The sequence below is a fragment of the Amborella trichopoda genome, chromosome 11 (genome assembly GCF_054954075.1).
Source record: "Amborella trichopoda isolate Santa Cruz 75 chromosome 11, AtrichopodaSantaCruz75HAP2 v2.0, whole genome shotgun sequence".
Lineage (NCBI taxonomy): Eukaryota > Viridiplantae > Streptophyta > Magnoliopsida > Amborellales > Amborellaceae > Amborella > Amborella trichopoda.
In genome coordinates, this window is record NC_142346.1 from 38,986,046 (window position 1) to 39,003,310 (window position 17,265).

The 17,265-nt window shown below is 37.2% G+C and overlaps 1 protein-coding gene across 5 annotated transcripts; it reads left to right on the forward strand.

Annotated features, from left to right (window-relative positions):
* The first annotated feature begins 4,180 nt into the window (after positions 1-4,180).
* Positions 4,181-15,238, forward strand: LOC18436869 (S-adenosyl-L-methionine-dependent methyltransferases superfamily protein). 5 transcript variants are annotated; one of them, XM_088851467.1, is made up of 11 exons: positions 4,181-4,242; positions 4,444-4,493; positions 5,015-5,084; positions 5,260-6,470; positions 6,590-6,739; positions 11,159-11,429; positions 11,839-11,949; positions 12,116-12,290; positions 12,679-12,951; positions 13,482-13,676; positions 14,409-15,238. In XM_088851467.1, exons 4-11 carry the CDS (start codon positions 5,346-5,348, stop codon positions 14,662-14,664), a joined length of 2,556 nt encoding a protein of 851 aa, XP_088707593.1. In that variant the 5' UTR covers positions 4,181-4,242; positions 4,444-4,493; positions 5,015-5,084; positions 5,260-5,345; the 3' UTR covers positions 14,665-15,238. The 5 variants fall into 5 exon arrangements, with proteins under 5 accessions (XP_088707593.1, XP_088707591.1, XP_088707592.1 ...); XM_088851465.1 differs by lacking the exon at positions 4,444-4,493 and having other exon boundaries at positions 4,181-4,443; XM_088851466.1 differs by lacking the exon at positions 4,444-4,493.
* The last annotated feature ends 2,027 nt before the right edge of the window (positions 15,239-17,265 follow it).

Consider the following 17,265-nt stretch of genomic DNA (forward strand, 5'->3'; position numbering starts at 1 on the left):
GGGGCCCGACATAATCGGTATTGAGATATTTTTACTTAGCATGATTGACGGTCCAAAATTCCCCGTAAACCATGTGATAGTGTATGACTCGAGAAACCTCTATGCCCCACATAATTGGTGTTGAGTTATTTTTACTTTAGCATGATTGACGGTTCAAAATTCCCCGTAAACCATGTGATCGTTCCCCAAAATATACTAACATCGCTCATGGCTGAGATATACAACGTGGATGTATCCCAAAGTTTGCAAGATAATGCGTTGGAAATGGGACTACCTTAGTTGCCCCATTTGTCATCTAACGGTTAAGGTTGATTCTTACCTCCTTTTGCCATAAATAAATTCTTCTACAGTCCCTATCTCTTAACCAAAGTAGCCTTCTGCCAAAATAAAACAGTGCTTGATATTCCCCACTATGCCATTCATATTTGAATTTTAATAATTTTTGTTAAATCATATTAACCTCAAATTTTGTGGGTGCGTGCATCTCAACGAGCGTTTTGTACTCCCCACTATCCCATTCATATTTGAATTTTAATAATTTTTTATAAATCATATTAACCTCAAATTTTGTGGGTGCGTGCATCTCAACGAGGCGCATATAAAAGTAATTCAAACCATAAAAATGATCAAATTACCCCTATAAATATTTCAATGTAATTTTTATCATCTTATTTTTTATTTTATTTTGTGTTATTTGGTTAAATGCACATGCATCCCAAATTTAGATAAATCGGATTTTTAAAACTATATTAAAATTCAAACACTATTCATTAATCATGATTGTTAAATAAACTTTGGATGGTGATGAGCCATAAATGAAGTGCAGTAGAAATTCATTCCTAAGTAGTGTGTGTAGGGGATGGCTCATTCATATTTTTTTTTAGGGAAAGGTTTCTATACTTCCCCTACAACATAGAAGATTATGCTTCCTCTCCCATTTGGCTGTTCAATTTTAATCTAGGAAAAGGTTTCCATACTTCCCCTACAACATTGAAGATTTATGCTTCCCCTCCCATCTAGCCGTCCAGTTTTAATCGAGTGAGCCACTCACTGTTTGATCCTAGATCCCATGTCTCAGATTATTTTATTTTTAAATTTTTTTTAATACATATTGTATGAATATGAAATTTGGTACGTACCATCTTCTCATTGGGGCGCACCTATAAAAAATATTAAAAATAATTTTTTGATAAAATAAAATGATCAAAATACCCTTTGAAGCTTTTAGGATAATTTTGATCATTTTATTTATTGGGAATAATTTTCATTAACTTTTTTAAAGTGCGAGTTTAATAGAAGAATGGGGGGGAAAGTTGGCATCAAAATATTTTATCTAAAAAAAATTAAAAATAAAATAGTGTATGGACGTAATATTGTGATTAGGGCAATTTTAGTCCTCCATTCTGAATGGACGGTTGGATAAGGGGAAGCATATAAGTTTTATGTTGTAGGGGAAGCATAGGAAGTTTGCTTTTTTCTTAAACTTAAATTTTACGAACTTATTGTAATTAATTCACTCATAGGTAATGCATGTGCGTATGTAGGGGATGGCTTGTTCATAGAATATCTCCATACCTCATATTTTTAAGTTTCATTTTACAATAAACCCAAGGTTTTAAAAGATATTTTGGGCATAAAAATTGTAAATTTTATTTCTTCTAACCCCTTGAGCTAATTTAAACCTGTTTTTTTAGGCTAAACAAATATAAAAAGACATGCTTTTTTTAAAATCCATCCTCCCAAACTTATAGAGAGAAAGGATGACTTCATAGAGGTGAGAGGATATTGGGAGGAGAGAGAGATGTTTAGAAAAATATAGGAGGAGAGAAAAAGTGAGAGATGCATGAAGAGAGAGGAAAAAATAAGTTTGGGATATAGAAGTGAAGAGAGAGAAAGGATTGGATTTAGAAAGAGCATGTCTATCTCACATTTGTTTAGGTTAAAAAATAGGTTTAAAATAGCTAGGGGGTTAGAAGATATCTTTTGAAATATTGAGTTTATCAATAAATTAAACCTAAAAATAGGGCTGGAGATGTTTTCCTTTTTTTAAACTTGAATTTTAGATACTTGTTGCAATTGCTTTAACATAATTGGTTATTTTTTGTCCATCGTATAGAGGGACTAGAAGAGAATTTTATTCATGGCAAAGCTTTCCATAGGACCCCACCCACATATATCGTATATTTGGTTCTCTTTCTTAGCAATCAGGCCTTAGTAGATGGATGAGATGACTTGAGTCACAATGCCATAAGTTGGCTATTGATCATCAGATGTTGATCCAATGGCTCATAGTGTTTTATTTTTAATCTTTATTTATAAATTATTTTGCAACGAAATTTGGGGCATGTATACATGTGAAAGGGACGCACATGGAAAAAAAATCCTATGATGAAAACTTATTAAACTACCTCTAAATCTTTAAGGAGCATTTTGGTTATTTCTTTTCACAATAAATATTCATTTTTATTTTTGCTAGGTGCGCCCTAGTAAGGAGATTGAAGGCCCCAAATTAAAGCCAAAAGGGATATGTAAAAATAAAAATCGAAGAGTGTTTTGGCATGATATTGTGACATAAGCAATTCTAACGGTCGTTTTATATCAAATGGCTGAGAAGTATGGTCATATATGATTTATATGTGCTTGGAATCACATAAAAAGCGTTTCCTTTATTTACTATTGTTGACAATAGTAGCAATTAGCAATGTTTATCTTTCTTTATAATTAACATGGACCTTTTGGAGTTTTGGTTGACTAGGATTTACTTAAAGGATTCACACATAGCTCCATAAAAAAGGGATTAGAGAGAATGGTCATATTACTAGGGGATTAATAATATTTCCTAATTTAAAGAAATTGGATTTAATTCGCCACCTTTCATTCACGCACCAATGTTTTATAGTTTATGCTCTTTTCAAAACTGGTTCTGACATGTATGTGAATAGTATGCACCATTTCATTCTTCAATGAGATCGTTCCAACATTAAATTAAAGCATCTCTCAAGGGTACCCTCTCATTTATTTATTGGCACGAGAGGGAGAATGTCGCTTTTGGACATATATCTCCCCCAAAAATGTTAATATAATATCATCTTGTAGATTTGGACATCTTTCTCCCCAAAAAGGTTAATATAATATCATCTTGTTGATTTAATATAGATTTAAGAGGAAAGACAAATCTAATAAAATGAAAGAGTTGAAAGCAATTTTTTAAAACTTGGATTGGTGCAATTTATTCACCCACATATCCATGTCGAATCAGTAGCTTAGTGATATGGATTGAGTCTGAATCGATCTGAATCGGTGATCTTAAGAATTAAAAATACATAAAAATAAAATACAACTTTAAGGGCCGGGTATTTAAGGGGATCTAAAAAAACATTAAAGAGGTTTAAGAAATAATAATAAAAAACCACATCTATAAGTGGGAGGACTTTAGGAGGGAATCAGGTTGGGACTTATTCCTATTTGGACCGATCATCCAGATTAAAAATCGCCAGGTTTCAAAACAATGGTCGAAAAAGATAGAGCATGGGAGAGAGGGAGATGTGCACTAAAAACCTAACATCGGAGCTACCCAAATGAGTAACTTAAAAATTAAAATTTCAAATTAGCACCCTATTTTTACCCTAAGCTACCTTTTTTATGATGAAAAAAGGGACCAGATAACTCTATAGGGACATAGCGCAATTAGCATAAGGTGGTTACCAAAGTTTTAGATTGAAAAAATTGAGTGATCTGACCAAAGGGAGTAAATCGGGGTGGCAATGGACTGTGACCCAACCGAGACTTGATGCCCGAGCCAGATTCGAGTCCTGGGTCTGAGAATTGGACCCGGCGGGTTGGGTGTATGGGATTGAGAATTGGACAAGATAAGTCAGGTCCAAAGTCTGCATCCGAGTCAAGTCAGATCCAGGTCCAAGTCCGATAACTTCGGATCCACGCATCCGACCCCTTGCCACCCAGAGTAAAAAGTAAATTATGGTCCCTCGGGAGCATAGTCTACGTGGTAAAAGGAGAGATCGAATGGGGAGGTTCCATTTGGCGGTGGCCGCATCACCGACATATGCCATCTTCAGTTCCCTTTGTCCAAAAATAGTGATATCAACTACTGGCCTTCGGACAATAGCGACACTGCACCTTCGATCCTCATTATAAAACAATTGCTTTATTTAAGCGCATTGCAATGAACACGCAGAAAAAGCATCACATAGCGCGGCTCTGAACATTACTCCGTCTTTTAAGGTCATGTGTCCTATCTCTCTCTGCTTGCTAATACCACGGCCGCTTTGTGGCTATCCTTCTCCATCTTTCTCTCTCTAAAATCTTCTTTACCTCATTTTCTCTTTCTCTTCAAAATGCATTCAAGATCCATCTTCTTCTTTTCTTTGGGGGTGACCTCCTGATCTGGGATCCATCTTCTTCTTTCTTTCCTTCTTTTTTCAGGTGACTCTCTGCACATTCTCTTTCATGTTTATGGCTTTTCTCTTTCAAAGGTTTGGAGTTTTTATTGTTCAGTGATTTGCCTGTGTTTCTTTTGAATTGTTGCATAATTGCATTACTACTGGTAAATGTGAGCTTGCTTCATCTCTTAAATGGCTTCATCAAGCTAAGGAAGCTCTGATTTTTTTTTTTTCATTTTCTTGTTCAATTCCCTGATATGAATTTGATGGAAGCGACATTAGTTTCATGAGATCTGGAGCTCTGGATTGTAGATCTGCTAACAAGAGACACATTGTCATAGATCTGCAAGTAATTTTTGGAAGGAGCTTCTCTTTGGTTTAGAGCTTATGCTTCTGTCTCCATTTTTACTTTTTCTTTTCGTGAGGTCTCCTCTCAGTGTGCATATACCCTTTTCTGCATTGTGTTTATACTTTATACTGATTCACCTTTGTTTGTTTTTGGGTAAATCAGTGGGGGGAAAGGGCCCCTACCTGTACTGATTCACTTCAATTTAAGCATTTTCACTGTATGCCTTTATTTATGTTAATGCCATTTATAATTCTACTGGTTTAAGGTGGAGCATGGGAATGATTGAAAAACTTGAGGTAAATTGAGGTGGTTTGGGGGGTTTCTCCTCCAATTGCGTCAGTTCCTCACCTCTGATTTACTCCGTTCAGTTTATTTCATTTATATGCATGTTTATTATCTTTGTTTGAAAGGGAATATTTTTCTCTTTGTGGATTAATGCAGAGCGAGAGAGGGTAAAGCTTTAAGAGTTTACTGCCTGTTGATTGATTTTGGATATTGTTCGTTGTTCAGATTGAATCAATTTGAGGCAAAGTCGATCCAGTGGAGCTGGCGTGGTAGAGAGAGAGAGAGAGAGAGAGAGAGAGAGAGAGAGAGAGATGATGGCTCTTGGAAAGAATCCAAGAGGTGGGGTGGATCGGAGGTCGTCATCGTCTTCCTACTGCTCTACTGTTACATTGGTGGTGTTTGTGGGCCTGTGTTTGGTTGGGGTATGGATGATGACCTCCTCTGCAGTTGGCCCTGTACAAAGAGTGAATCTGTCTCCGACAGACCCTGAACCCAAGATTACAGAACAGGAAAAGGACCAGCGAGTAGCGGCGAGTGATACTCAAACCTTTGAGGATACTCCTGGTGATTTGCCTGATGATGCGATACAAGGAGATGGAGCAGGGGCGACTCAGTCTCAGGATGAGAGAGAAACCAATACCCAAGACAAAGAGACTGTTGAGAAAGCAAGTGACACCAAAGAGAGAGAAGAGGAGAAAGAAACAGATGGCAAGAAGGAGAGCCAGAGCCAGGAGGAGAGTGAATTGAAACAACATAGCGAGGATGAGAATGGGAAGGAAGAAAATGAGGAAGGACGTGGGAAGACTAACCCTGAGTCAGAAGAGGTGGCGAATGATGGTTCAAAAGCTGAGACGAAACAAGAAGGTACAGAACAGTTGTCACAAACAGAGGAGAAGGAGGAGTTGGAAAAGGTGGAGGCTGAGACTCAACAACAGCAGGAGCAGGAGCAGGAGCAGCAGCAGCAGCAGCAGCAACAACAACAACAACAAGAGCAGGAGCAACAGCAACAACAACAAGAGCAGGAGCAGCAGCAGCAAAGCACTGATGAGAAGACTGGTAAGGAAGAGGAGAGCAGGGAAGGCAAAGAGCATGTTCCTTTGGAAACTTTCCCAGCTGGTGCACAATCAGAGATTTTGAATGAAACCAACATACAAGGTGGGTCTTGGTCAACGCAGGCTGTGGAGTCCAAGAATGAGAAGCAAGTGCAGGAAGAGGCTTCCACGTCCTCCAAAGTGTACACTTGGAAGCTGTGCAATGTCTCTGCTGGTCCTGATTACATTCCTTGCCTTGACAATGATGAAGCAATCAGGCAGCTTCGCAGCACCAAGCACTATGAGCACCGCGAGAGGCACTGTCCCAAAGAGAACCCCACTTGTCTCGTTCCTCTGACTGAGGGATACAAATGCCCGATTGAGTGGCCACAGAGCAGAGACAAGGTGTTATATAACTCTCCTTTTCCACAATTTATATCCCAACCCCAACTCCTTCATTGTGATTATAGTTCCCTTCTCTTAGTATCTCTCTTATGTTCTGAGGTGTGTTTTCTTTGCTGCAGATCTGGTATCAAAACGTTCCCCACACAAAGCTTGCTGTGGTTAAGGGGCACCAGAATTGGGTGAAGGTTAGTGGCGAGTACCTTACATTCCCTGGGGGTGGAACTCAATTCAAGCATGGGGCCCTTCATTACATTGATTTTATTGAGCAGGTAATCTCTTTTGACCTTCTGTATTCTTCTCCCTTTTGTTTTTTTTTCTTTTCTCGTCAAGATGTTTTCCTGGAAGAATATCCTGTTTCTTTGAAAATTGAAACATAAATATCCTAGATGAGTGAAATCTTACATTTTTGTGTAATTAAAACTATTGTAAGATATGGCTGAGTTGGCGATTTACCATTACAACTTATTAGGAAAGGGAAAATCTTGTGAACTATAATTATCCCATGGGGTACTCACTGATTATTTGCCTGGGAATCGAGACAATTAAGGAGATACCTCAAAAGGTACTCACTGGTTATTTCCCTGGGTGTCGAGACAATTACAGATATACCTCATTTTGAATCATGCAAACAAAACGACCTGGATAAGGTTTTTATTTACTTATTTTGCATTAACGTTCAGCACATATGGTGAAATAACTGTTAATGTGACCAAAAAGGAACTCCTTGTAACCAAATACTCCCATAATGTTTTTAAAAAGAACAATTAAGAATACTTGCTAGCAAGTCTGATAATCTGAAGTTAACTTCTGGATCGCATGATTGGCCATGATATGCAAATGTGACCATGCTACTAGTGCATGTGGCCTTCGCAAAACAGAAATGGATTTTCCACTTCTCTCAATGGCCCGACCTCTGAAAGATTTTCTGGGTAGCAAATAAGTGGCCAATGTCATGAATTATTTGTTAGTGTTCTTGTTAGATATCGATAAAAAGGTGGTCTCATCGTATGAATTCCTACGAGTACCCAGAATCATATGTAGAAATGTGCCCCCCTTAATAATCCATTTTTAAAATAAATTTTGACCCTGATTTTTAAGGAATATAAAATCCCTAACAAGGATATCATTAATGTGTTAAAAAAAATTTAAAACTAAAAATGATATTTGTTACAAGGAAATATTTGAGCCATTGATTTTACCTTTTTTCTTGGAGGGACCATGACTTTAGATGGATGGTTTATGTCCTTGGGGAGACAAATATAGAAATGCTTCCCCTGACGCATCAACTACTTTTCCGTTTCCAATTCTGCAAAACTTAATGGTGATGTGGTGAAACAGGTTTATGTCATTTTTTGATGGTGCCCACAGATATTTAGATGATAGTCTTTCCCCGTGTGACATGCACATGCTGAATTATGTTACTAGAGCTTGATACTTAGAAAAATAAAATAAAGCTAAAAAAAGGTTGACAATGCTTGCGTATGATTCATTTAAAATCTCTTGGTAGTTTATTAAGAAGGCTTGAATATATATATATATATATATATATATATAGGAAAAAGCTTAGGTGAGCCCACTAGCTCATGGAATAGTATAAGCCCAATGGCCTAGATTGAATTTGCGTCGATTTGACGAACACGGATGTCTGGTAGTGTTTGAATTTTAAGTTTTTTTCTATAAATCCAAATCACTTGAAATTTTAGGCGTGTGTTCTTTTCATCAAGTCGCACCTAATAAAAATATAAAAAAAAATAATTCACAAATTTTTTTTGACCAAAATACCCCCAAAATTTTTTAGGGGTATTTTGGTCAATTTATTTTATGTAAAATATTTTTTTGATATTTTTCGAAGATTCACCTATTTTTGATGTACACACGTTCCAAATTTCAAGTGATTTGGATTTGTAGAAAAAAAAATTGCAATTTAAACATTAAGATCACGACCCAGATTCAATCTGGGCCATTGGGCTTAATTTTTCCTGTGAGCTAGTGGGCTCACCCTAGCATCTTCCATATATATATACACACACTCACCATTTATTTTACAAGGAGGTCACAATCACTTTTGTTCGTTGGATTTCAAATTAGGTAGTTGTAAGACCCTTTATTCAAAGTTCAAAAAACATTTCTCAGACTTTGTGACTAGCCCAAGCCATCCAATTGACATCTAATGAGTAGGAGTAATTGTAACTTCCTTATAATAAAGATAAATGGTATCATTGTATATATGGGAAAAGTTGAGGTTAGCCTACTAGCTAACGCTACAGTGTCTGCCCAACAGCTCATATTGAATTTGGGCCAATCCAATGGTTACTATTGCATTTCGAATTTGAATTTTAGTTTTTTTTTTATAAATCCAAATCATTTGAAATTTTGAGCTTCTATTCTTTAAAAATACGAGAATCTAATAAAAATATCATAAAATTTATTTGCAAAAAATAAATTGACCAAAATACCCTAAATTTTTTTTAGGGGTATTTTGGTCAATTTATATTTTACAAATTATTTTTTTAATATTTTTATTAGGTGCACCTTGATGAGAAGAATGAATGCCTTAAATGTCATGTGATTTGGATTTGTAAAAAAATAGTAAATTATATTACCAAATGAGTTCATGAGCGTTAGATTGGTCCAGATTCAATCTAGGCCGTTGGGCTAACACTATAGCTATTAGCTAGTAGGCTAACCTCAGCTATATATATATATATATATATATATATATATATATATATATAAGAGAACACTACGCAACACCTATAGGTGAAATGAACAGTGATTTCGCCTACCCCCATCACCGTCCATAGTTTACCGCGCAGTCACGATTGTTCGATAATGTTTTATTTTTCATTTTTTTTTTTTACAAATTGGAATGATCTGAAATTTAGAGCGTGTATTCATAAAAAATAAGGGAATTTTCAAAAAATATAAAACAAATATTTTACATGAAAAACAATTGACCAAAATAACCGAAAAGTTTTAGGGGTATTTTGGTCAATCTTTTTTTCGTAGATAATTATTTTTATATTTTTATTAGATGCGCCTCAGTAAGATGTACATACCCGCCAAATTTTAGGTCATTCCAATTTGTAGGCGAAATCACTATTCATTTTCGCCTATAGGCGTTGGGAAAACTTTTGCCCTGAGTATCATGTACACAAATTTTTAGTTGTTATATATCAATAACATGGACTTGAACCTCAGTCCTCTTGCAAAGAGTATTCTCAAACTGGGCCCCCTACCCGACACACCATCATAAATTTTGCAAACAAAAGTGAAAGGCTAATAAGCCATTTGACGATTGGTATGATAAGTTGGAATGACATAAATTATATACTATAATTTATGTGTTGATTTTTTTTTTTTAAACTCGAACTCTACTCGGGCGAGTAACTCGAACTCGCCCGAGTAGATTGGCTCAGCCAAGGGCCAAGTACCTTGGCCGAGTCGAGTTTATGAACTTTGCTATATATATATATATATATATGGAAGATGCTAGGGTGAGCCCACTAGCTCACAGAATAGTATAAGCCCAATGACTCAGATTGAATCTGGGCCGATCTGACAGCCAAGAGTGTTTGAATTTTAATTTTTTTTCTACAAATCCAAATAACTTGAAATTTTAACTGAATATTCTTCTCATCAAGCCGCACCTAATAAAAATATAAAAAAAATAATCTGTAAAATAAAAAATGACCAAAATACCCCAAAAAATTTTAGTGTAAAATATTTTTTCATGTAAAATATTTTTCGAATATTCACTTATTTTTTATCAACACATGTCTAAAATTTCAAGTGATTTGGATTTGTAGAAAAAAAAATTAAAATTCGAACACTATCGGGCATCCGTGATTGTTAGATCGGCTCAGATTCAATCTGGGCCATTGGGCTCATATATATATATATATATATATATATATATATATATATATATATATATATATATTCTGATGCTTTTTGCATGCAGTTCATGTTCTCTTCTTTTTTGTCTTGCCGAAATTCTAATGTGCTCATCTTTTCATTCATCCTTGGTTGTATTAAATTTTTGTCGTAATTTTTCAATTTTAAACTAAACAATTTTTGCTGTATCATGTTTGGATCCAGCCGAAAATGTGTGGAATAGAAAATATGAATTTTGTACGGTTGTTCAGATCTAAATTTTATATTCTTGAAACATTTGTGATTCCTATGTCAACATTTGATATTTGTTTTTGCTGAGAGCATCTGCAAGTGACAGCAATGTCACGCCTCAATCTGATGTTTGTCACTGCATGATTGGCTGAAGTTTGTCTTCAAAAAGCAAGTGTTCTGCCTTCATCTTGTCAATAAATTGTGCGAGTAACATTGTGAGACATATTCTATTACCCAGAGGCTTGAACATTCTCATGGAAAAGCTCACCTGTATGACCAAATCCTTAGTGCCCATAAAACCTGATTATCTCCTAGATGCTTGAACATGTGCATGCACATGCTCACCCAAGGAACCAAATCCTTATTTCTTAAAATTTGATTAGATGTCAACTTGGTCTTCGTTGTTCCTTGGTCTAAACCCTGGAGTGGCAGGTACTTTTGAGCTAGGTGTTTTTCATTTGACTTCCTATTTTCCTTTATAGCTATAGCAAGATTGTTAATAGGAATATTTCTACTACCTTTTGTGTGCTTTTTACTCACAAATTCAGTGGTGAATGCAGATTGTTCCTGACATAGCTTGGGGCAAAAGGAGCCGTGTGATACTGGATGTTGGTTGTGGGGTTGCGAGCTTTGGTGGTTATCTATTCGACAGGGATGTGCTCACCATGTCCTTTGCTCCCAAGGATGAGCATGAGGCCCAGGTGCAGTTTGCGTTGGAGAGAGGGATCCCTGGAATATCTGCTGTTATGGGAACTCAGAGGCTTCCATTCCCAAGCAGAGCCTTTGATGTTGTCCACTGTGCACGCTGTAGGGTCCCTTGGCACATTGAAGGTAATAACTCTTTAACAGGTTTGAACTTGTGAAGGCAGGGACAAATTTGGATCTCTAAGTAGACCTAGTAGTACTTTCTTTTCTGTATGGCTTTCTATATTAGATCCAATGGGCTATGGAACACTATAATAGATGCTATGGAACATCATAATAGACCATTGGCTGTCCAATGAAATGATTGATGGTGATGGAGATGCAGTGGGACTTTACCATCGAGTCATGTCTTATTCTGGGGATGGCGATGACACTTATGCGCTGTAGTTTTTCCATTGTGTATTAGATTGTACTTCTTGTTGGTTATGTACTGTTTCCCTTCTAAACTATAGGATTATGTTGATTGGATTCTTAACCGTTGCTTTGGGTGGTTAATTACATGTTTACATGGGCACTGTATTACATTCACATGCAGGTGGTAAACTTCTACTAGAGCTAAATAGGGTGTTGCGTCCTGGGGGTTACTTTGTGTGGTCGGCTACCCCTGTTTACCAGAAGCTGGAAGAAGATGTTGGGATCTGGAATGGTAAATTGCACCACCTTTACCTTGAAAATGGGCATACCTTTTAATTTTGAATGATCGCAGATGCAGGCCAATAAAGCACACAATGGCATATCTTTCTGCAAGTATGTGTTAATGTGAACATTACATATGTATGAGATTTTAACATGTAGACTCTACTTGGTCACAGCCATGGCTGCATTGACAAAGTCCATGTGCTGGAAGATGGTGGTCAGGAGCAAGGATAAAATAAATGAAGTTGGTGCTGCAGTATTTCAGAAGCCCTTGTCAAATGAATGCTACAACTCTAGGCAGAAGAATGAACCTCCGCTATGCCAGGAGTCTGATGATCCAAATGCAGCTTGGTTGGTAGATTTCATTTTTTTAATTCAAAGAAATAAACAAAGAGATGTGCTATATAATTTTCACAAGAAAAAAGAAATACTCTCATATTGGAATTTGGAAAGCAAACCATCATCCACTCAGGTAATCACGATCCAAAATGTTGGATGGCATTGAAGAAGTGGGCCAACCTTGTGATCATGCCTTGTTCTGTTTGGTTCCTCTCTCTCTCCATCACTGTTCTTTATTTCAGCATATGGTGCTGACCCCAATGGATGTGGCTTAGCATAATAGATTGGAATGTGGTGTAGCGCCTGAAGATTAGTAGTCTAACTTGTAATTATTGGAAAATAGGGAAACTTTTGCACTGATTTGCAGCTAAATTAGACCTTGTGTGTGGCTGCATATCAGGTATGTGCCCCTGCAGGCGTGCATGCATAGGGTGCCAACGGATGAGGGACAGAGGGGATCCCGATGGCCTGAGACATGGCCTCAGAGACTGGAGAAACCACCTTATTGGCTCAACAGTTCCCAGGTTGGGGTCTATGGAAAAGCAGCAGCAGAGGATTTCACAGTAGACTATAAGCACTGGAAACGGGTCGTGAGCAATTCGTATCTGAATGGTTTAGGAATCAGCTGGTCCAAAGTAAGGAATGTCATGGACATGAGAGCCGTCTATGGAGGGTAAGTGTGCCAGAAAGGAACCAATCTGGCTTATGATTAACCATGCTATGCTTATTAAATGATCACTCCTTAAAACTATGCAACAGTTACAAAGTGGGTTCAGATTGACTTCAAACCAAATTTCAGACAGCTAGGATATGTTTAGAAATCCGGGCTTAGTTGTGATTTTTTAATGTTTGAAAAGCCTTTCTGTGGGAAGCTTGGTTAGCTCAAAGCCTGAAACCATGTTGCCTATGATCCAGAGAGCCTTTGTGCCTGTGGTATCAATAATGGGGGGAATGGTGGCCATATTTTTCCCAAAGAAGTGGCAAGTGGGACTTTTCTCATTTCAGTAAACTAGATTGTAATTTTTTGATGGTAAACTCATAGGGCCTTTATCCACTTTTAGCTCCCTTTGTTTTTTTTTTTGTTCTGTTTGGTGGATTTTACTTTACCATTGTTTCTAGAACAACTTGATTGCTGGTGACTGAGTTATGATTCAGGCATTGACTTGTTGGATAACCATGGTGCTTTCATTTGTTACTTGGCAGATTTGCTGCAGCTCTGAGGGACATACAGGTGTGGGTGATGAATGTGGTGCCCATTGATTCACCTGATACCCTTCCCATCATATATGAGCGGGGTCTCTTTGGTATATACCATGACTGGTGTGAGTCTTTCAGCACCTATCCCAGAACGTATGACCTCCTCCATGCTGATCACCTCTTCTCCAAGCTCAAAACAAGGTACTCATTGATTTTTCAATAGATTACGCCCAAAGAACAAAAAAAAGAAAGAAAAATCTCCATTATATCTGTAGTACTCATAGTCCAGATAATAATTTATTTTATGAAGCTCAACCTCTCTCTCTCTCAGCTTTGTGGAGCTTTTGCACAGTAATCATCATTTTCATTCTTTTTGCTCCAAGCTTTTCTGAAATGAACAAACACTGCTTAAGCAGAATCCTCTTGGTGAGTGTTGATTTCCTTTTGGCAATTTTTGTAATCCTGTTCAAAATTGTCCTCATGGCTGGAATGCCACATCTTCCCCAAAGTTGCTCAAGTTTTTCACCTCTGGCAGAAATTGAATGCAGTTCTGTGAGCTCCTGTGAGGATTTATCACTTATAACTGGATTCAATTTCTGGTTCTTTCAAATCATTAAGTAACATAACTGCACCTTCCATAGATTTGGTCCTGAATATGAATGTTATGCCCTCATTTGGCTTTTGACCTATTGTTATTGCTTGCTTTTTGTTGTAGTTGTGTGAGGATTACCTGGTTATATCCTTAAACAGTTTGAAGTAACCAGTGGAATATATGTATGAATCTAAATGTGTATGTTTGTTTGTGTGTTATGTTGGCTGTTTGTGTGTGTATGTTATATATGTATGCTTGCATGTATGTGTTATGGCAGCTATTGCCTGAGATTTTGGAGTTACATTGGGCTTTTTTATGGAAGAATGGGGAATTATACGCAGGTGCAATTTAGAAGGAGTGTTGGTGGAAGCAGACAGGATACTGAGACCAGAGGGGAAGATGATAGTGCGAGACGCTGGGGACACGGTTGCAGAAGTGGAAAAGATTTTGAAGTCAATGCACTGGGACGTGCGCCTAACCTACACCAAGGACAAGGAAGCACTTCTCGTTGTCAAGAAATCCATGTGGAGACCCAAAGAGTACGTGGCTCCCCTTTCAGATTCCTCGTCCTCTGCCACTACTGCCACCACCTCTTAGACTCAATCAACCGCCCAATGGAGAGCAAAGCAAAAACGGCCGCAGCGTCCTCTTTTTGTAGTCCCTATTCTCACTTATTCCCTGAAGAAGTGTGGAAGAGAGAGAGGTAAGAACCCTTAGGTGCTTGTTCAATATTAATTATCGAGCATTGTAATTTTTTTTTATTTTGTTGCTGCTCGTATTTTTGGGATGGTATTCTCAAAGTTTGGCATTTTTGATGTTTTTGGGATCTGAGAGAATTCTCATATTTGTAACATTTAAATGATTTTTCATATCTTTTGATGAAAAAAAAAGCAGCCGCCACGGAGAAAAAATTTGACCATGCCATGGCACACATTCATGACTAGGAAATTTACCTCTTACTTCCAGTACGAAATCAAGGACATAGCTACACTTGTGGAAGAAAGTAACTTTGGTGTAGAAAGTGATATTGCGTTTTCCTAGTGATATACACTAGTGTAGTATGATTCATTTCTATACTGTATTACTAAGAGCTGGTTTAGGCATGTTGGTGTATCAAAGTTTGGCTCCAATCTAACCTTGCTATAAAAATGTTTTAAGTTCTGAAGGTATCTATCTCTGTTCAGTGGTACCCTAGTTGGCAACTGCTCGGCTATATTGTTCTAGAACCGCGCCTATTACAGAAATTGCCTCCTTTTTTTAGGCTTCATATGATCCTAAGAATAAAGAAAACAGTCTATTTGGTATTAATTTCCGAAAAAAGATCATAACCTTTATAATATTCTTCCGCAAAACATCTAAATTTCTTTCACTTCTGAGATCGATGAGTTCTCAGAATCCACCACACCCCAAGTATCTATTATCTATACAAGTCACCCAAGGACCGGTTTACAACCTCTGTCAATACGAGTCGGCCAAGGAGTGGTTTACTACCTCTGTCATTCTGCGGCTGTATGATGCACAAGCTTTGTAGATTATGCCACCAACAGGACTTCTGTATGCCGTTGCATCGACCTTTTGGACGGCTGTATGATGTACAAGCTTTTGTTGATTATGGCAACAACAGGACTTCTGTATGCCACTTAATCTTGTTGCATATACCTTTTGGACCGTATGAGTATAGGTTTTCTTAGAGAGTGAGATTTGCCCCTCTTACAACATATCAATTTAAGTTGGCTAAAGTTTATATAACGTTATCTTAAAAAGTAGCCTTAAGCTGTACCTCTAAAATATTTCAAAAAGGTTGTTTTGATATTGGAAAAACATCTAATTAATCATCTTGATGTGTAGATACAAGAAGAAAGAGATTTCAGGTCTTAAAAATAGTACATATTATGTGGACCATCCATTTTCAAGATTTCCGTGCCTTTATAGATTTATTTGATTTGAACCATTGCCTTTATAGATTTATTTGATTTGAACCATTTTTGGAGTTTAAAATTGATAATAAAAACCCTCTCTCCCATGGCAGCAATATAATCCTTCGGTAAGGAGGGTTTGGAAGAAAAAAATGATTGTTTGATAGGCACGTGAAGGACATACTATGCGTGAAAACCGCCTTACAATGCACATAAGCAAATCGTTCAGCTAGAGGGCATGGAAGTAAGAAAAGGCCACACAAACTTGTGCTTTCTAGATCAGATCTCTTTAGATCCCATTTTGCTCATACATCTTCTAATATCATACGGTGGGGTGGATCGTCCACCTTGCATATGTGTATGGGATCGTTAGAACGGCAATTCGGATTGATCTACTTTGGTAATTTAGAAAATATTTAAAAAATTAAGAAAAATTAAAAGAAGGGTTGATGGGGTGAGAATTTAAGGGAATTTAAGAAAATATTTAGATTAAATAAAAAACATTTAATATATTAAACAAAAAAGTAAACAAAAATGAAATTGGCAGGGAACCAGGTTTGGACCTATACCTTTGCATAATTGATTTTCGACCAATTCAGAATCTGGATCGACGATTTGGATCACATCGCTAATCTCAGGGTGTAATATTGATGAGCGTCAATATTGAGGAGATGATAGCAACTAGACGAGGTGGATAATTTCATAATCCCATTTTGATCAGAATCCTAGGGCGTTGTAGTAAGCCACATAAATTGGAGAAGGCTTGCACCTGCTTGTGAATCCTCTTTTCTTGGACAACAACTTCCGGATTGGGTGCGAAAGGGATATGCAGGGCATTAGCCGTTACTGGTAGGCAGTGGTGAAGGGAGAATCGGACCCATGAAAAAATAATCTCTATCACTCTCCATCATTTGATAGGATAGATAGTGATAGCACTTTAGGATGCTAGCTTTTGTTTGATCGTATGAACAAATCCATGTGAAAATGTTATTGTATCTGTCATTATTCTATGTTAGGGAATGTGTTTGTCATTTCCGATGGGTGGGATGAAGATGGAGAAGAGTTAGATGTACAATTGAATTGATGTTTGTTTGATCATTGATGAGTTACAATCGTCACTGTCCAACATGTAAGACATTTTAAGTGGTTACATCATGAATCCATGATTAACTTTTTGGGAAAAAAAAACAAAAAAGTTCGGGCTTTGGAAATCCTCATCTTGGCTTGGGGTTGCAATGGGCCACACAACCCGGTCAACTCAGCCCTAAAAAACTAGGGCTTG

Coding starts and splice junctions, on each gene's coding strand:
- LOC18436869 (XM_088851465.1), top strand. CDS start 5,346: ATGATGGCTCTTGGAAAGAATCCAAGAGGTGGGGTGGATCGGAGGTCG. Junction 6,740..11,158: donor ACATTGATTTTATTGAGCAG/GTAATCTCTTTT, acceptor TGGTGAATGCAG/ATTGTTCCTGACATAGCTTG. Junction 12,291..12,678: donor GATGATCCAAATGCAGCTTG/GTTGGTAGATTT, acceptor GCTGCATATCAG/GTATGTGCCCCTGCAGGCGT.